We start from the raw sequence: 19,845 nt of genomic DNA on the forward strand, positions 1-19,845 counted from the left end.
GTGCCAACTAAATTTAGAGGTATTAAGATTTTCTAATATTACTGAATGAGAATCTTTCATGACCTAAACAATTTGTCATGTGTCTTCCTTAATAGGAAGGCAGAAAATTAAAGGAAACAGGAAATAAGACAGATGGAAAAAAGAGAGGAGAGATTTTTTATTTTTGTTGTTGTTAAAGAGTAGAATTGATTCCTTATTTCTTCCAGATAAAATATTACTTCTATAAAATTAAAAAATTTATTAAATTTTATTTAAATATACAATTTTTGCTCTTTGGGACTCCAGACAAATGAAGTGTCACTTAAATTCATAGGATCATAGATCTAGAGATGGAAGGGATTTTAGAGGCCATCTTGTCCAACCCCTTCATTTTATAGATGAGTATCCTGAAGCTGAGAGAAGTTCAGTGACTGAAGTCACTCCCTGGTCCTGCAATTCTGGGATCAGGAGTGTAAAACCTCTGCTAATATTAGTGCAAGCATATTTTGAACTAAAGAAGTAATATTTTATTGTCTCGGGTCACAGCAATAAAAAGAAATAATGCTGTCAAAGAATGTATTTAATGTGCTGTGATCTTAAAATATAGGAAATTTTTGTTTTTTATACTAAGATCCTTTATACTTACTGACTTATTACCAGTGAAATCATTTCTTTCATTGTTTTTCTAGTTGTGGCACTGGGTTATGATAAGTAATCCAGATTCTTTAGCCTGATTTTTCCCTTTATGACCAATAACATATATACATTTAAAGGCAGCTAGTTGTAGTAATGGGTTCAATGGAAGGGATATTTTTTTCTTCTGTGAAATTAACTTTCATAACTGGTCATTACAACTGCGACCTTGACCTCCTTAGCACAGTGCTTTGCCAGAGACACCTGACCTAAAATGTTCTCAGACTTTTGGCCAGATTCCCCTTTGTCACTTTATGGTCCCTTTTTCCAGAAATAGAATAAGCTGTAAAGGAACTAACAAGAGAAAAGCCATGGCCCTCATGGATTTACAGGGGAAGTTCATCAGACTTTTAAGGAACTATTATAACCAATACTAGACAGATTATTCTCAAAATTTGAAAATGAAAACATTTTTTAGCCCTAATACATTTTGAGTTTCTTTTAAAATGATTTTCATAGCACCTTCACAGGGTTGTTGAGAGGATCAAATGAGATAATATGTATGAAAAACTTAGACTGTATGTAAATCTTAGCTATTATCATATGATTATTAAATTTCTTTTGTGACAGTTCGTATCTTTATTCCTCTTTTTTCTTCCTCAAAGGGCTGCCACAGAATTCATTATTCCATTTATTCCATTCCACTTTAAAATATTTCCCATCTTCCAAATATAAACTGCTCCCAGGTGGTTCATAATCTAATTTTTATACTTAATAGTTCTTAATCCTTCCCTCATCTAGTAGCACTTTCAGACCTTGAGACTATTAGGAAGATTACTGATCACACTTCAAGAAATAATTGCCTCACAGGCGTGATTTTAGTTACTTGCCATCTAAGCGTTCATTTTGAAATAGCTGACCTTACTTAATTTTTGCATTATTATAGTATTAGTACATTTTGTCAAGGTAGGACAAATTAATTATCCCCTCCTATATTTAGTTTATGTGAGGAAGTCATCTATATTTGAAAATTATACAGTGCCTAGCACATAGTAGGTGCTTAATAAATGATTGATGATTGATTGATTACTGTATTGTAATGTCAACATGTTCTCCAAGCATTGCATATCATTCTTCTTTTTCTGATATTAGAGCAAATCTAGGAGAGTCTATTACCAATTTATTATACTCAATTTTAGATTTTTTTAAAAACATCAGTTTTGTCTTATTGTTTCTGGAAATGTCTGCTACATGCCTGATACAGTTAAGTACCCTCTTATATTTAAGCAAGTATTGATGCAATTACAAATATTTTTATAGTACTATTAATAAATAGCCTTTGTAGCAAAAGGTCTCACAACACTTTTTCCCCTAATAAAAACTCCTATTTTCAGGAGTCAGACAGCCATAAAAAGTTATGTGCTCAGGTTTGAACCTTGAATAAAATCTCTGGTGTTGGAAGTTTATTACCAAGATTGATTTTGCTATTTAAAAATTCATGGAGTAAAAAAGTTTGTGTGTTTGTTTTTAAGCTCTTACTAATTTAAAATGACTAGATTAATTTTAAGACATAAGCATAACTGTAAATCATTAACCCATAAAATTGGACTAGTGATTTTGGATATTTTCATAGAAGTTTAAATGCTAGTATTTGGTGGAAATAGAAAGTAATTCATGGTTTGTAATTACTCCTTTAGCACCATGCGTTGTCTCTGTTAATTCAATAGATTAGGTTGACTATACTGGAATCTGGGGTTTGAGCCATCATAACTTATCATGTAAAGGTGAATCTCAAATTTTATTGGTGAAGCTTTATTTTATATTTGAGGGGGGAAAAATTAACCTTTTATCTAGTAACAGGATTCCCATGTAGAATGTATTTAAGCAAAACTTTAGGTTGTTTCCTCTTATACCTTCCTACACATAAAAGTAATTAGATACCTGCAGTATTTAGATTTAAAGGACTAAATTAAGTTTTCAGTGAAATTGTAAATTTCCATAGCCACAAAGATTACTTGAACATTTTGAGAACTCTGACATGCCAGGGCAAGCTTCCAGTGACAGAAATGTTCTAACAGAACCTTATTAAGGAAGCTTGAAACATTAAGCTCAGTCTCATCTAACTGTTTCATGTAGTTGTTTAACAGTAACAAGTGGCTCAACCTCCTTATATTGATTGTGTCAGTTTTCACTATCTCATACTGCATGTTTATTTTAAATGGTCTCTAGCTAAGCATGATGAGTGTATTGGTTTAAATAAAATGTTAACATGAAAGAACTTGGTGTTTCATCTTTTTTCCTCCCACTACTTAAAGTCTTCTTTAGCTGCCTAGCCAGGAGTATTGTGATTGGATACCGCAGGCTTCTTTTGTAACTAAAACAGTTTGAGATGAAAAGGGGGATTCAGTGCAGAACAAGGGAAAGGTGAAAAGATTTATTTTTATTTTTTAAGTTGTAAAGAGGTTTATAAAGCTTCCTCTGATGTCAAAATGGTTCATTTACAGAACACACTATTTAGAAACTACTAACTTAGGTATTAATTTTTTGTCTATAAATAGAAGCAGAATAGAATATTGGTCAAGGGATTTGATCTTTTGTTGTAAAAGAGTCAAAAAGCACTGAATACCCCAGAAAAAAAAAAAAACAGAATTATCTGGCGAATTTAGTTGTCATTTTTTGAGTGTCAATATTATACAGAGTATTGAACAAACAGTTGTAACAAATAGAAGGATCTTTCTTGATTTGAAAGACAGTATTTTGTAAGTGGATTAGCTGGATAGAGTATGGATCTGTTTTCTTCATTCCTATTCTTCTGTCATTTCATTCCTACATATCATGTGCAACAGAAAATGTGGGGAAAAATCACATTTTTCCAAATAAAAATCTCCCAAGTTTCCCATATTATGCCACCACTACAGAATTATTTGACTACAGAACTTGTCATTATTTAGAGTATTGTTGGGCAGGTAGGTGGTGCGGTGGACAGAGCACCAATGCAGGAGTCAGGAGGACCTGAGTTCAAATCTCACCTCAGACACTTGACACTCACTAACTGTGTGACCTTGGGCAAGTCACTTAATCCCAATTGCCTCATCCTGGATCATCTCCAGTCATCCTGATGAATCACTGGATTCAGATGGCTCTGGAGGAGAAGTGAGCTGGTGACCTGCACAGCCCTCCCTCACTCAAAATAACAAGGTCAAGTGCAAGTCGTCATTTCTCTGATGGAATGGTCGTCTTCAGCAGCGAAGGATGAACACACATTTAGAGCATCAAGAAGGGTACTATTTGAAATCTTATGTATAACTTGTACATTAAATTCAGGGGAGGGAAATTAAAAATATTTTTCAACCAAAGATTATAACAATTATTAAAGTCATGATGTCTAATAAAATTAAAATGCTATACTATTGCACTTTGTAGGATTTGGATTTTATTTTCCCATTGTGTAGTATTTGAAACAAGTTAACAGTGTTAGTTTCAATAATAGAAATATTCTAGTTTAACTTTTTTCCAATATATGTGTATTTATGTGCAATATACGTATATATGTCTATTCACATAAATAGACATGCACACACACAACGCATGAACTTTCCTTCAAATTCCTTGGCTAGCTACTATCAGAAACCTAACACATGGAACAGAGACGAATATTGCACTTTATTCACTCAGAGTGAGACGCTCCATCAGCAGCTGATGGATTTGTGTCTCATAATTTGGCTCTTAATATTTATACCATTCTACCATTCACATAACCATTTGTTATGTGAAGTGAAGAATATGCTAGTTACCAAGCATCTTGGCCAAATAGACTGGTCACCCCAAAAGAGGATGCTTATCATTTGTTACCAAAAAGGAATGTGTCCTTGTTTAGCCATTCACTCTAGATCAAAGGAAACCAAGCACCTCTTGGGAAACCAAGATAAAAGGAACAAATTTCCTTGGACCATAAAAAACCTTTTGTTGCTATTAGAAAGGAAGGCAACCTGTTGTAAGCTGATGCTGTAGTAACATGTTAAAGCAATATATAACAAATAGTAAATACAAACCAAAATGAAGTTATGTTCATTCTTAACAGATCATTCAGCTCTTAAAAATCTACTTTTAACAGAACCAGTGCTGCTCTTCAACTGTTGTACCATTTGTAGACTTTGGGATTTGTCAAGGATCACAAAGTAAGAGAGAGGAATAATTTGAACGTAGATCTTCCTGATTAATTTCTACTCTCTCTCCTCACATATACATATATGTGTGTATATACATGTAAGGGGGTATATTTCACATATGTATATGTGTAAGTGCACAGATAAAAATGCAATTCTTGATATCAATATTTTTTCTGTCATCATGGATAGCCGAATACCAGCACTCTGATTGCTGTGAATATTGTATATATACATACATATATGTGTATGTATGGAAATTATAGCCTCTTACTGCCATATGAAAAGTGTTTATTGCTTTTTAATATTTTAAATGCTTTAAATAAAATTTTCAAATTTGAATAACACATTTAGGGAGTAAAGAATCTTAGGTAATCTAAAGGCAAAAACTTGTAAGTCATTTCCATATAGATGGTGGACTAAATTTGCTGCAACCTTCAAAAATATCAGTAGAAATTTTCTTCTCATTTGTCACTTTTTCAAACAGTATGTACAATGTGGCATACATATTTCTCTGTAAAATAAATTACTGAATCAAGGACTGAATGAATAAAATGGCATTCTCTCAGATTTTCTTTCCCTCAAAAAAATTAGTGGCTATCATCTGTGTTTTGAATTTTTGTAGAAGTAAAAACATCCAAAATCAATAATGATAACTTCATTGACAAGTTCAATTCATTCTGTCATTTACATGAAGTTAGAATCCCAAGTGGATTTTCTGTCTCTGTGTATGTGTAACTTCAATAATATCCAACTAAACGAAAAACTTAATTTTTAAATGAAATCATTGGTTGGGGTATCTTTTCACAGTAATAGGCATATTTGAGTGCAATGAAGATCAGACTTGGTTTTCTTTGACCTCGGGCCTTGCATCTCCTCCTGTGCCAATCTCTTCAGGGAAGGGAAAGAGGAAGAGGAAAGTCAGTGGGAAGGGGGACTTCCCTCTGCTGTGAAGATTTAATTTCCACTTCTTGCTGTGCTGTTTTCCTGCCTGATCTGGAGGGAGAAAAGGAGTAGTGAAATTGGGCCTTTCCTCTGACCAGTTGATTGTGTGCTTTGCATATCATGCTTTATTGATTTGCCAGCCCACTTTCCAGCCTACTTTGGGAAAAGGCATGTTGCCTTCCACTCAACGATAAATATTCTCACACCTGGTCATACCCTATATATCCCAGTGATTCTGAACCAAATTCCATTCTCCCATCTTCCTACCACCCAATTCCTTACTGCTGTCCCAAATTTCCAACCAAATACCACCCACCCCCTTCCACTGTGCCCTTTGGAATGCCTGTTCCATATGCAACAAACCTCCCTTTGTCCTAAATCTTTTCCTCCCCTTCCACCTAGCTATTACTGAAACCTGGCACCTCCATGGTGACAGCTTCTCTGGCTACCATTTCCAACACTGGCTGCACCTTCATTCATTCCTCTTAGCTCACTAGTCAAGGCAAGGAAGTTGGAATACTCACTTTGGATTGCCACTTCCAGACTTTTTCCCTACGTCCATCATTCAGTAATCTCTCCTTTTAGGTTCTTGCATTTCATTTCTATCCCTCAATCAAATCCTGGTAGCTGTTGTCTGCAGACCTCCAGGTCATTCCCCTTCCTTCCTTAATGAGTTTGGTATATTAACATGGCTCACAGTTTTTCTCAATTCCTGCCCTCGTAGTAGGTTAACATACATACTAACTCTTCCTCAAATACCCTAACTACCCAGTTCCTCAAACTGTTCACTTCCCATGACCTACTCTTCCACCCCACCTCAGCCACACACAAAAATGGTCATATCCATGATCTTGCCACCATCCACAAATATGCCACCTCCTTATTCAAGAATCCTGAAATCTCCTTATCTGATCATAATCTATTGGCTCTTCACTTCTCCCTCTGCCTTCCATTACAAACCTCTATTCATCCACATTGTGACCTCCAGTTCCACAACCCCTCAGTCCTCTCCCAAGCCATCTCCCCTGCCCTAGCCAGGTTCCCCCATTTTGACATTTTGATGAATCAGTTAAACTACATCTCAAGTCCTGAACCCTTATCATTTCAGTACTTATACTACACCAAGCCTCAGTCTTAACTGACTCCCACCATCTGCCAAGTCCTGACACGTTCTGCTGAACAGAGGTGGAGGAAATCATGCAACCATTCTGATTTTATCCACTACAAATCTGTTAGACAAGCTCAACTTGGTCCTCGCTGCTTGCTAAGCATTCCTACTACTGGATTGTTAATTAGAGGAAAATGTGTAAAACCAATCTTTGACCATCTTTGTGTGTGGCCTCCCTTATCAACCCACAATCCCACTCTCCACAGCAGCTCTTCAAAACCTTTATCCATCAAATCTCCCTTTGCTTCCCTTCCCCCCCAACCTCTCAACTGAGAACCTTGCTTCATATTTTACAGAAGAAAATGAGGCCATTCACCAAGTGCTCCCTCTTCTCCTTTTCTCATTTACTATTACTCATAAGCCTTATGTCACTTCTCCTCAACTCCTATTTCCTGTGATGAGGTGGCCTTACTCCTTACCAGGGCTAACCCCTCTACCTACTCAAGCAATTTCATTCCATGCCACTTCCTCCAACAGATTGCCCCTTCTATCATTCTCATTGTCACTTATTTTCAATCTATCCCTTTTTATTGGATCATTCCCTATTGTCTACAAACATGCCCATGTGTCCCATATCCTCAAAAATACCTTCACTTGATCCTTCCATCCCCTCTCACTGTTGTCCTGTATCTTTTGCTGTTCATGGTTAAATTCCTTAAAAAGACTGCCTACAATAGGTGCATTCACTTTCATTCTGGCTTTCATCATCATTCCACCAAAATTATTCTCTCCGAAGTTACCCATGATCTCTTACTGCCAAACCCAATGCTTTTTTCTCAATCCTCTTTTCTCTCTGACCTTTCAGAAGCCTGTGACAATCATCCTCTCCTTGATATTCTTTTCTCACTAGGTTTTCACCATTCTCTCTTGGTTCTCCTACCTGCCTGACCACTTTTCAGTCTCCCTCCTTCCTAGATCCTTATGCAGATCATGCTGGTGGGTCTGCCTTCTTCAAGTCTCTCCCCACTCCAATTCATTCTCTATTTGGCCACCAAAGTGATTTTCCTAAAGCACAAGTCCAACCATGTCATCTCCCTATTCAATAAACTTCAGTGGCTCCCTTCTAGGTGCATATATAAAATGCTCAGTTTGACATTCACATTCAAAGTTCTTCACAATCTAGCCCTCTCCTACCATTCCAGATTCTTATACCTTACTCCCTAATATTCATTCTTTGATTCAATGAGGGAGTAAACCTATAAAGGTCATTGAATATGAATTTTTTTAATGTAAAAAAAGTCATAATAGATGTTTTCAAATGTAAAAAGTCATAAAAATATTCATAAAGGAACATTTATTTCTCTTCTGCTTGACACTGGCCCTAAGATTTGGATTGCATTGCTAATCAATCAATCAATGAACATTTATTAAGTGCCTGGCTATTCTCCAAGAACTGTGCTAAATGCTGGGAGACAAAAAAAGGCAATATACAGTCCTTGCCCTCAAGGACCTTGCAATCAGGAAGAAACATGCAAACAAATATATACAAAATAGGCTATATCAATAAACATTTATTAAGTGCCCACTATGTGTTAGGTTCTATGCTATACACAGGATAAATAGAAAATAATTAACAAAGGGAAGGCACTAGAGTTAAGAGGGGTTGGGAAAGGCTTCCTGTATGAGATTTTAATCAGAACTTAAAGGAAGCTAGGGAAGCCAGTAGCCAGCGATGAGGAAGAAAAACCTTCCAGGCATGGGGGATAGTCAGAGAAAATGCCCTGGCCCAAGAAATGGCTCATCAACAGCCAGGAAGCCAGTGTCACTGGATCAAAGAATATGTATTAGGGAATAAGGTGTAAGAACCCCGGAAAAGTAGGAGTGGGCTAAGTTGTGAAGGGCTTTGAATGTCAAACTGAGCATTTTGTATTTTGCTCCTGGAAGGGAGCCACTCTGAAGTTTATTGAATAGGGAGGTGATGTGGTTGGACTTGTGCTTTAGGAAAATCACTTTGTGGACAAATAGAGAATAAATTGGAGTGAGGAGAAACCTGAAGAAGGCTGACTCTCCAGCAGGCTGTTGAAATAGTCCTGATGTGAAATAATGAAGTGGTGGCAGTGTCAGAGGAGAGAAAGGAGCTTGTTTGAGATATGTTGCAAAGGTGAAATCTACAAACGCGTGGGAACAGCTTTGAATATAGGAGGGCTAAGACAAAATGAGGAACCAAAATGACTCCTAGGTTGTAAGCCTAAGTGACTAAGAGGATCATGTTACCCTCTATAATAATAGGAAGGTAAGTTGGGGGGAAAATATGAGCTCTTTTTGAATTATTGAATTTTATTTAATTCTTGACCTTGTGGAATTTTGAAAGTCTACTGAAAATCCAGTTTGAGACGTCTGAAAGGCAATTGAGATGTGAAAAGGAAAGTCAGCAGAGAGATTGGTGCAGGAAAGATAGATTGGAGGATCATCAGCATAGAGATGGTACTGAAGACCATGGGAGCTGATGAGATCACCAAGTCAAATACTATGGAAGGAGAGGAGAAGAGGGTCCAGGATAGAACCCATAAATAGAACATCTATGGTTAGAGACTGAGATCTGGAGGAGGATCCAGCAAATAAGAAGGCTCATTATTTGTTCAGATTTGGGACACCGTGTTGTGCTCCCTCAGAGACGCCCTGAGAGAAGTGTAATGAGGTTTGGTGGACCTGAGAGAGGGGTGATATATTTAATTTGGAAGGGGGAAAAGTTCTCCTTTATACTTTGTTGCTTTATTATCTGGAATGAGACGGCAGTAGTAGGTGACGAAGGAGGTAATGCAGAATAGGTGCACACGTACAGGTGTGACCCTGGGCATTTAATCTCGGGGAGAGGGGGTAAGGAGAGAGAGAGAGGGAGAGAGAGAGGGAGGGAGGGAGGGAGGGAGGGAGAGGGAGAGCTAAAGATTCATGTGAACTACTCCATTTTCTTAATGTTTCTTCTACACTGCTTAGTACGGTAAAGGTTAAACTTACAGCAGCCCCTGACTATGTAACACGTGTTAGGAGATGCCAACTTTCAGGGCTTCGGAACTGCGCAAACTCTTGCCGCCAGAGGGCGACGGCAGTGCACGAGGACAAGCTGAGGAGCGCATTCGGTGTGCGCAGGCGCAGAGGAGCGTGCGAGGGCCGCGGCGGAGGTGGCGGCCCGGGGGAAGTGAATGGTTTTACCCAGCGGGCCCCGCGTCTGCCCTCGCCCCGGTCGCCTGCGCTGTGGCCGTTTTCCGCTTTTCGCTGGGCCATGGCGTTCACGTTCGCTGCCTTCTGCTATATGCTGGCGCTGCTGCTCACCGCCGCGCTCATCTTCTTCGCCATCTGGCACGTGAGTAGCTAGCGGGGTGCAGAGGGAGGGAGAAAGAAAAGAGGCGGTGGCGGCGGCAGCCTTCCCTGCTTCCGGCCCGCCATGGAAGAGAAGGCACGGGTTCCCCCTTGGGAGACTGGCCCTCGGGGAACGCCGGGCGCGGCGAAGGAGGAGCCACCGCTGGCGACGTGAACTTGGCGCCGCGGCCCTCGGACCAACCGAACCCCCTCCCCCGCCCCCCAGCCGCAGCCGTGCTCCCCTTCCCCCCGGTGCCCAGCCCAGGGGCTTCTCGGCTGGAGTTTGCCTTTTTTATTAACCCTTTCCCTTCCGACTTGTTCTCGGGGGCTTTCTGACCGCCGATCTCTGGGGATGAGGAAGCGAGGGGGAGGCTTCCCGGGCTCGTCCTTGGCCCGCTGGCGGCCCCTCCTCTTGGAAGGCTGGAAGGAGGAGCGGCCACAGCCTTTAGACCTTTGGTCGGCTTTATTAGTTTCGTGAATTTCCACGCGCGCTCCGGGGGTCCCTGAGTACCCCGAGTTAACGCTGCCTCGAATCCTGTTGTTTCCTTAACTTAATCCTGGCAGATCTACGTCCCCCCACTCCCCCGGAGAATGGAAACTCCTTTGAGGGGTGTGACTGATTGTGTTTCTGTTGCTTTTTTGGTCTTCCAAGTACCTTGTACTGTGGGTGCGTAATAAGTATTTGAATTGAATTTTAAGTCCTTGCTTGTATGTCTTTAAAGTAAGATTACTTTATTAATTTGTCACTTGATTTTTACAACCTTGGTGCATATTGTATTTGCTGCTTATTTATGAACACGTTTTAAAAATAGAGTTTTGAAAAGGTATTCCAGGAGAGTTGTAGGAGATCCATTAATACTGACTTACTACCATCCTTGCCTTCTATCTATATCATTCTTATGCTTGTTATAGATCCTCCACAGAAGATCCCCCCAGGGGTCTCCAAGCTTTCCTTTAATTTTAATTCTCTTTATGGTTCTCAGGAATGAGCCAGTTCAGGTTGTCCAGCTGTGTTCCTCTAATCCACTTACATGATTGACCCCCCTTCTTTGCAGATGTAACTCAGTAAATTGTACTCCAGTTGCATGTTATAGTTTAACAATAAACATATTTCATCCATTTAGTTTTTCCATTGTGGCTTGTTAGGTTCATTGTTATCTTTTGATGTAAGAATGCCCTATAATATTCTGAGGCTTGATGCAGTCTCTGTAATCTCATCCTCATACAGAAGCAGGTGATTTCTCTCAGATGCCTTTGGCATCATACATCTCCCTACGTTTTTTATGCATTGCTTTGGTTGAATTTATCCAGGACTCACATATGCATGATAAACTCCTTTCTAGAGGAGAGCTGTTAATGTTATGGTTAGCTCTACCACATTGGTTTTTTTTTAAATAAGCAACCAGCACATAGTAGGATCTTGTAATTTAGGTGCCTTTATGTCAGTTGTATGACCATAAAGTTGTGGTTTGCTGTAGAAAATAATTTGTGAAAGCCTACCTGTTCCCTTCTCATATTTTAATGAAGGATAAACAAAAAAGTCATGATCATAAAGATTTTAGAAAGATGAGAAGTGGACATATAGATCAGTAGTTAGTGGTATTTTCGTGGTAGTCTTTTTAAGATAATCTTATCTGTGATTTCCCACCTCCACCCCTTTATATCCCCCTCTTCCCGTCGTTTTGGCATATTTTCTGCTCTTTGAAGTAGGACACTACTTACTTTCAGGATTGTCACTGTCAGCAGTTTTCCTTGCTGTATAGTTGGTCTGGTCCAACCCCTCATCCTAACTATAATCTCAAATGTGCTATTTCACATATAACACTACAGAAACTGGTTTCTTTATCCCTGATTATGAAAATATATTGTCATAGGAATGTTGAAAATTTGTGTTATTTTTAGACAGTCCTTTGTCCTCTCAATTTTATGTTCTTGGCATGGTGGGGCCATCCTCCAAAGCTTTTTTGTAGGTTTGTCTTTTTGAAAAACAATGCTTTATTAATAACCAAAAAGTTAAAACCATCCAATAACAGCATAATATAATAATCTGCTTTCAATAGTCTCCTGCCTCTTGTGAAGATGAAGGTATGCTTCATTATCTACTCCTTGGAACTTCAGTTTACTTTTCACTTATGCTATTTCATTTTACCTTATTCAGTTAATATATATTTTGCCAGTGTTTCTCCGAGTTTCTTATATTCACCATTAATTACATTCAGTCAGTCAGTCAACAGGCATTTATTAAGTACTTACTTTGTACCAGGCTCTCATAAACTAGGAATTTTTTTGTTTTGTTTTTGTCTTTGGTTGTTTTTGCGGAGAGTGGGAATATTGTTTGTAGTTCTTTGCTACCACTCTGAGTGCTTAGCATTCAATGATTTTATAATTCCCCCTCCTAGGTTGGGCTTTATGCAAATGGGCTTATCTTTTTCCTCTCTTGGGACTCTACATCTCCTGTCTCCAGGCTTTTTCATTGATCCTCCCCCTCCCCCCACTAGACATTCTTCTTACCTCTCCATCTGAGAGTCTCCTTCTTCCCCTAAGATGCAGCACAAGAACCATCTTCTGCCTGATTCTCTCAAATCAAATCAACATGCATTTATTTTAAATTTTTTTCACTTTCTTTATTTATTTTAGTTTTCAGCGTTCACTTCTACAAGACTTTTAAGATCCAAATTTTGTTTCCATCTCTCCCCTCGCCCCACCCCATAATGGCATGCGTTCTGATTACTCCTTCCCCAAATCTCTTATCCCTTCTCTTATCCCTTTCCCCTCCTGTTTTCCGTAAGATAGATTTCTATACCCCATTGCCTTTGTGTATCTTATTTCCCAGTTACATGTAAAAACAATTTTTAACATCTCTTTTTAAAACTCTGAGTTCCAAATTCTCTCCCTTCTTCCCTCCTGACATACCCTCGTTGAGAGGGCAAACAATTTGATATAGGTTATACATGTGTAGTCATGCAAAACACTTCCATAATAGTCATTTTGTGAAAGACTATATTTCCCTCCATTCTATCCTGGGCCTCCCTCCCCCCACCCCCCTTTTTTCTATTCTCTCCTTTCACCCTGTCCCTTGTCAAAAGTATTTGCTTCTGATTATCCTTTCCACCAATATGCCCTACCTTCTATTATCCCGCCTTATCCCCTACTTTCCTGTAGAGTAAGATAGATTTCCATACCCTCTTGAGTGTGTATGTTATTTCCTCCTTAAGCCAATTCCTGTGAGAGTAAATTCACTCATTCTCTCTCACTTCCTCACTCTCCCCTCCACTGTAAAAGCTTTTCCTTGTCTCTTTTATGTGAGATAATTTACCCCATTCTACCTCTCCCTTTCTCCTCCCAGCACATTCCTCTCTTGCCCCCTAATTATATATTTTTGATTATCATCCCTTCATAGTCAGCTCACCCTGTGCCCTCTCTCTATCTATATTTCTTGCAACTACCCTAATAATGAGAAAGGTCTTATAAGTCACAAATACAATCTTTCCATGTAGGAATGTAAACAGTTCAACTTTAATAAGTCCCTTATGATTTCTCCTTCCTGTTTACCTTTTCCTGCTTCTCCTGAGTCTTGTATTTGAAAATCCAATTTTCTATTTACCTCTGGTCTTTTCTCAAGGATGAATTAATTTCATCTACTTCATTGAATATCCATTTTTTCCCCTCATTGATTACACTCAGTTTTACTGGGTAGGTGATTCTTAGTTTTAATCCTCGCTCCATTGACCTCCAGAATATCATATTCTAAACCTTCTGATCTCTTAATGTAGAAGCTGCTAAATCTTGTGTTATCCTGATTGTGGTTCCACAATACTTGAATTATTTCTTTCTGACTGCTTGCAATACTTTCTCCTTGACCTGGGAACTCTGGCTATAATATTTCTGGCAGTTTTCCTTTTGGCATCTCTTTCAAGAGGTGATTGGTGAATTCTTTCCATTTCTGTTTTACCTTCTGGTTCTAAAATATCAGGGCAGTTTTCCTTGATAATTTCATGAAATGGGCTGTCTAGGCTCTTTTTGATCATGGCTTCAGGTAGTCCAATAATTTAAAAATTCTCTCTCTTGCGTCTCTTTTCAAGGTCAGTTATTTTTCCAGTGAGATATTTCACATTGTCTTCTATTTTTTCATTCTTTTGGTTTTGTTTTATAATTTTTTTGATTTTTCATAAAGTCATTAGCTTCCATGTGTTCCATTCTAATTTTTTTTTGATTTTTAATTAAATTTATTTATTTAACTTTTAACATTCATTTTCACAAAATTTTGGGTTACAAATTTTCTCCCCTTTTATCCCCTCGCCCCCCCAAACACCAAGCATTCTAATTGCCCCTATGACCAATCTGCTCTCTCTTCTGTCATCACTCTCTGCCCTTGTCTCCATCTTCTCTTTTGTCCTGTAGGGCCAGATAGCTTTCTATACCCCTTTACCTGTATTTCTTATTTCCTAGTGGCAAGAACATTACTCGACAGTTGATCCTAACACTTTGAGTTCCAACTTCTTTACCTCCCTCCCTCTCCACCCCTTCCCTTTGGAAGGCAAGCAATTCAATATGGGCCAAATCTGTGTAGTTTTGCAAATGACTTCCATAATAGTTGTGTTGTATAGGACTAACTATATTTCCCTCCATCCTATGCTGTCCCCCATTACTTCTATTCTCTTTTGATCCTATCCCTCCCCATGAGTGTTGACCTCAAATTGCTCCCTCTTCCCCATGCCCTCCCTTCCATCATCCCCCCCACCCTGCTTATCCCCTTATCCCCCACTTTCCTGTATTGTAAGATAGGTTTTCATACCAAAATGAGTGTGCATTTTATTCTTTCCTTTAGTGGAATGTGATGAGAGTAGACTTCATGTTTTTCTCTCACCTCCCCTCTTTATCCCTCCACTAATGAGTCTTTTGCTTGCCTCTTTTATGAGAGGTAATTTGCCCCATTCAATTTCTCCCTTTCTCCTCCCAATATATTTCTTTCTCACTGCTTGATTTCATTTTTTTTTTAAGATATGATCCCATCCTCTTCAATTCACTCTGTGCACTCTGTCTCTATGTATGTGTGTGTGTGTAATCCCACCCATTACCCAGATACTGAAATATTTCAAGAGTTACAAATATTGTCTTTCCATGTAGGAATGTAAACAGTTCAGCTTTAGTAAGTCCCTTATGACTTCTCTTTGCTGTTCACCTTTTCATGGTTCTCTTCATTCTTGTGTTTGAAAGTCAAATTTTCTTTTCAGCTCTGGTCTTTTCATCAAGAATACTTGAAAATCCTCTATTTCATTGGAAGACCAATTTTTCCCCTGAAGTATTATACTCAGTTTTGCTGGGTAGGTGATTCTTGGTTTTAGTCCTAGTTCCTTTGACTTCTGGAATATCCTATTCCATGCCCTTCGATCCCTTAATGTGGAGGCTGCTAGATCTTGTGTTATCCTGATTGTATTTCCACAATACTTGAATTGTTTCTTTCTAGCTGCTTGCAATATTTTCTCCTTGACCTGGGAACTCTGGAATTTGGCCACAATGTTCCTAGGAGTTTCTCTTTTTGGATCTCTTTCAGGCGGTGATCTGTGGATTCCTTGAATATTTATTTTGCCCTCTGGTTCTAGAATCTCAGGGCAGTTTTCCTTGATAATTTCATGAAAGATGATGTCTAGGCTCTTCTTTTGATCATGGCTTTCAGGTAATCCCATAATTTTTAAATTGTCTCTCCTGGATCTATTTTCCAGGTCTGTTGTTTTTCCAATGAGATATTTCACATTATCTTCCATTTTTCTATTCTTCTCTCTTTGTTCTGTGATTTTTTGGTTTTGCGTAAAGTCATTAGCCTCCATCTATGCCATTCTAATTTTGAAAGAATTATTTTCTTCAGTGAGCTTTTGAATCTCCTTTTCTATTTGGTTAATTCTGCTTTTGAAAGCATTCTTCTCCTCATTGGCCCCTTGCACCTCCCTTGCCAACTGAGTTAGGCTAGTTTTCAAGGTGTTAATTTCTTCAAGATTTTTTTGGGTCTCCTTTAGCAGGGAGCTGATCTGCTGTTCATGCTTTGACTTCATGTCTCTCATTTCTCTTCCCAACTTTTCCTCCACCTCTCTAACTTGATTTTCAAAATTCTTCTTGAGCTCTTCCATGGCCTGAGCCCATTGGGTGGGCTGGGACACAGAAGCCTTGATTTCTGTGTCTTTGCCTGATGGTAAGCATTGTTCTTCCTCATCAGAAAGGAAGGGAGGAAATGCCTGTTCACCAAGAAAGTAACCTTCTCTAGTCTTATTTCTTTTCCCTTTTCTGGGCATTTTCCCAGCCAGTGACTTGACCTCTGAATATTCTCCTCACACCCACCTCGCCTCCTGATCCTCCCAGCCAGCGTTGGGGTCTGAGATTCAAATGCTGCTTCCAGCCTTAGGGCTTTTGGCGGAGGCAGGGCTGCTATTCAGTGTGAGATTAAGTTCAGGTGGTCAGGTGGGGGCAGGGCCGCCTCTCAGGCTCAGTTCCCTCAGGGGGTTTATGCAGAGACCTTCAACAATGGATCCAGGCTCCTGCCTGCTTGGGGAGCCCTGGTCTGCTCCTGCCTCTGCTGTTGCCTCCCAAGGGGGCCTGAGTTATGGGGGCACCCCACTCCCCTCTCGACCCGCCAAAGAGACCCTCTCAATGACCCCTGTCACCTGTGGGTGGAGAGACCCGCGTGGCCACTGGAGATCCCGTCCCTGAAGCCCACTCGGATCTTTTCCTCTTGGTGCCGCGGCCGCGGCAGGGCTGCACTCAGCTCCCAGTCCCAGCGCCCAGTCTGCAGCGTGAAGGACCCTCCGCAAGAGGTTTGCAGGTCTCTCTGGAACAGAAATCTCCCTCGCTCCAATGTTCTGTGGCCTCTGGGTGCAGAATTCGCCGTGAGTTACTTCCCTGTAGCCGTTCTATGGGTTGTGGGTTCGGAGCTATGTGTATGTGCGTCTTTCTACTCCACCATCTTGGCTCCGCCCCCCCCCCCCCCATTCTAATTTTTAAGAAATTATTTTCTTCATTGAGTTTTTCGGCCTCCTTTTTTCATTTGGCCAATTCTGCTTTTTTAAAGCGTTCTTCTCATTTGGTTTAGTCTATTTTTAAAATATTATTTACTTCAGTATTCTGGGGGAGTCTCCTTTAGCAAGCTATTGATTCATTTTTCATGATTTTCTTGCATCACTCTCATTTCTCTTCACAATTTTTCCTCTTTTTACTTGATTTTCAAAGTTCTTTTTGAGCTCTTCTATGGCCTGAGACCAACTCATATTTTTCTTGGAGGCTCTGAATGTCGGAGCTTTGTCTTTCTTGTTTTCTTCTAGATGTATGTTTTGATCTTTCTTGTTACCAAAGTAAATTTCTCTACTCTGAGTTTTTTTTCCCCACTGTTTGCTAATTTTACCAGCCAGTTACTTGACATTTTAGCCATTTGTTAAGGTAGGTCTCCTAAGCTTTAGGGAGTTTGTGCCCCTGTTTTCAAAGATTCTTTTAGGGGACCTCTAAGTTTTTAGTTCTTCCAAGGTAGTATGATCTAAGGAGAGGTATTTGCTCCTCTTTTGACCTGTGCTCTCATCTGTGAGTGATCACAAGCACTCTTTTCTGCTCTGAAACTGTGCAGAGGATACCCTCTCCACTGTTGCCACAAGCTCCTCCTTCCATGACTGCCACCCAGATCCAAATATGGGCAAACCAACAGAATCCTACCTCAGAGTCACCAAAGAGATCCCTGTAATGTCCTGTAAAATCAGTGGTTTGATCACCTCACTGTCTGTGGGCTGAGAACTCTGGAAGCATCTGCTGCAGGGCAGCAGCCCTGACTCTGCCCCCTGGGCTGCACTGGGGCTGGTTTGCCCTTCTCTTTCACCAAGGTCTGATACACCTTTCTCACTGACCTTCTAAGTTGTCTTTGATGTTTGTGGGTTGAGAAGTCTGGAAACTGCCTCATCTGCCAGTGAGTTGGTCCCCTGGACCTGGTCTGTGCCAGCTCAGCCCAAGCTGGGACTGTGCTCCTCTCCCAGCCTGGCACAACAGACCTTTCCCATCGACTGTCCAGATTTGGAAATTTGCTTCACTCTTTTTGTGGATTTTGCTGCTCTAGAATTTGTTTAGAGTCATTTTTTACAAGTATTTGGAGGGTTTGAGGGAGAGTTCAAGCAAGTCCCTGCTTTTACTCACCATCTTGGCCCCGCTCCCCCAACTTCCCCCCGACTTTGAGTACGTACAGTCCTGTGTTCCAGACACTAGGGATATAAAGGTAAAAGACAGTCCCTGTTCTCAAAGAGTATCAGAATATCGTGACGGAGACAACATACAAACTACTATGTACAAACAAGATCCAGATATAATAAATTGGAGATAGTCAACTGAGAGAAGGCACTAACAATAAAGGAGATTGAGAAAAGGTTCTTGTAGAAGTTTAATTTTTAGCTAGGACTTGGAGAATGCCAGGAGGCAAAGGTAAAAAGGGGTAAAATTCAAGGCGTAGGGGATAGTCAGTGGAAAATTCACAGAGTCAAGCAGTGGATTGTCTTGTTAGGGGAACAACAAAGAGGCCATTGTCATCAGGTTTCAGATTGTACAGGGATGAGTATAAGAAGGTATGTGGAGACCAGGTTATGAAGAGCTTTGCATGCCAAACATGATTTTATATTTTATCTTGGAGGGAATAGGGAGCCAGTAGAGTTTATTGAATAGGGGTTGATGTGGTCAGATCTGTACTTAAGGAAGATCTGTTTGAGAGCTGAGTGTAAGATGGACTGAAGTGGACAGCACTTGAGGCAAGGCAACCAGCCTTTGTTGAAGGTATTGTATCAATTGGTATCTGTTGATTCTCTAAACACTGTTATCATCAATAATAGGGATAGTCTTACTTCTTTATTTTATTGCCTCTCCCTGCCTTACATCACCTTGGAAAAACTGGAAAACTTACAGACACCCCCACTCCCACCCTAACTAGCTTTAAAAATAGCAGCACAAAAAACCCTGAAACTTGAGGCAGTGCCTCTCCATACCTGGGTGAGCAGAGTCCAAAAAACTTTTCTTTGGAGCCTCCCAAACACTGAGCTAACTGTGGCAATGTGTGCATCAACCTCATTGTCAATGTGTACATCCTTGGAAAATATACTACCAAGGTAAGTGAACTTATCCACAGCATTCAAAACTTCTCCATTTGTTGTAACCGATGGTTCCACATGTGGATGGTGTGGTGGTGGCTGATGGAGAACCTGTGTTTTCTTGGTGTTAATTATTAGACCAAAATTAGACCGGCAACAGAGAACTGATCCATATTTTGTTGCATCTCAGCTTCAAAGGTTGCTTTGAGTTCACAAGCATCTGCAAACAGAAAATCATACACCAACACTCCCTCCACTTTGGTCTTGGCTTGTAATCTTTTCAAATTGAAGAACTTACCATCAGTATGGTAGTTGACCTTGACGCCATGTATATCCTCGTTGAAAGCATTGGACAACCTGGCTGAAAATATGCTAAAAAGCATGGGAGCAAGCATACACCCCTGTTTTACTCCATTGGTGACCGGGAAGGCACAAGAGCATTGTCCACTATCCAGAACCCGGGCAAACATACCATCATGAAATTGATGTATAATATTGATGAATTTCTCCAGGCAACCAAATTTTGACATGATTTTCCATAAGCCCTCACAACTAA

General features: G+C 39.9%; 1 protein-coding gene across 1 annotated transcript in view; it reads left to right on the forward strand.

Annotated features, from left to right (window-relative positions):
• The first annotated feature begins 9,950 nt into the window (after positions 1–9,950).
• The window catches only part of CNIH1 (cornichon family member 1), a 37,736-nt gene continuing 27,841 nt past the window's right edge, over positions 9,951–19,845 (forward strand). The window contains exon 1 of the mRNA XM_072629463.1: positions 9,951–10,192. Coding sequence (XP_072485564.1) covers positions 10,112–10,192 — 81 coding nt within the window. The 5' untranslated portion in view covers positions 9,951–10,111. The remainder of the gene's footprint in view (positions 10,193–19,845) is intronic.

Source organism: Notamacropus eugenii, chromosome 1, assembly GCF_028372415.1.
Source record: "Notamacropus eugenii isolate mMacEug1 chromosome 1, mMacEug1.pri_v2, whole genome shotgun sequence".
NCBI lineage: Eukaryota > Metazoa > Chordata > Mammalia > Diprotodontia > Macropodidae > Notamacropus > Notamacropus eugenii.